Below are 1,041 nucleotides of genomic sequence, written 5' to 3'. Positions count from 1 at the left end.
GACTTGCTCTCACGTACCATCCCTGCGTCGTGCTTCGCACGGAAAAAGGCGTTAATGACGTCGCACTGCTCCTTGGGCAGGGGTCGTTGGCGTGTTACACAGTATTTTAATTTCCGGAACCATGTCGATCTCATGACGCACACCTCGGTCCGGAGGTAGTACTGAAGGCGGGTCTTTGGAGACGACGTCTTGAAATTTCTTTACCAAAGGATAGTACGGATTCAAGGGATTCCGTAGGATCGACGATCCAATTCGTGTGTTCAGTACTCTCTTAAGTTCCTCCAAGACAGTTTCATCTAGAAGCGATGACGAGTTTATCTCTTCGCCTGGTCGTACAATGACCACTTCAGCCAAATCGCCTGCCTTTAAGGCACTGCCGAGCTCTTTAAGGGACATCTCGTCCATCTCAAGAAGAGCATCTATTGCAGGCATAGCCTCGAGGCGGACGTCGCCATCTTCCTACCCCGTCATACCGTTGACGAGGGTTTATAACTGTGTACCGTCGTCTAACGGTAGACACACCCTGGATCAGGGTCGACGCCCGGCATCTTGCAGCCAGCATACGGCGTCGCCGTCTCCACTGTACAGAGGTTCTATGTCTCGATGAGACTAGGGTAAACACGCACTCCGCGACGTCCGGTGCCACCCTCACTGTCCGCTCCTTTGGAGCTCCGAAATTATCTACAAAATCCGACCAAGAGCTGCTAACCCCTCCGTCTTCGTCCAGCGGATAACGTGCCATTCCACGCGCATTTGAAGGGCCGTGCCCAAGATACATCGGACTCTGTCCGACCACGCCATCAATGACATGCAGCGACTGCATCGATATTCGAGCAGCGCTCAGTGGTTTACGTGCCACTTCACGTGCATCACGGGGGCCTCGCCCTCGATGCTTCGGCCCTTGGCCGACCATGTCATGCTTGACATGCAGTGACTGCTCCAAAACTTGAGCAGCGCTCGTTGGGTTACGTGCCATTCCACAATCAGCCCGCGAGCCACGCTCGGGACTCCTGTCCGATACACTGTTGGTGTCTACCAACT

At 54.2% G+C, this 1,041-nt stretch overlaps 1 protein-coding gene across 1 annotated transcript; it reads right to left on the bottom strand.

Annotated features, from left to right (window-relative positions):
• Positions 1 to 51: 51 nt before the first annotated feature.
• PHALS_00013 (reverse transcriptase) lies at positions 52 to 432 on the bottom strand (the record flags this gene model as incomplete). Its single annotated transcript, XM_024730332.1, has 1 exon — positions 52 to 432. The coding sequence occupies one exon, from the start codon at positions 430 to 432 to the stop codon at positions 52 to 54; it is 381 nt and encodes a 126-aa protein (XP_024580620.1).
• Positions 433 to 1,041: the final 609 nt, after the last annotated feature.

The sequence above is a fragment of the Plasmopara halstedii genome, assembly GCF_900000015.1.
Source record: "Plasmopara halstedii genome assembly, contig: Scaffold_1081, whole genome shotgun sequence".
Lineage (NCBI taxonomy): Eukaryota > Oomycota > Peronosporomycetes > Peronosporales > Peronosporaceae > Plasmopara > Plasmopara halstedii.
The sequence above is the reverse complement of the archived record's forward strand: the minus strand, read 5'-3'. Positions and strand labels throughout refer to the sequence as shown.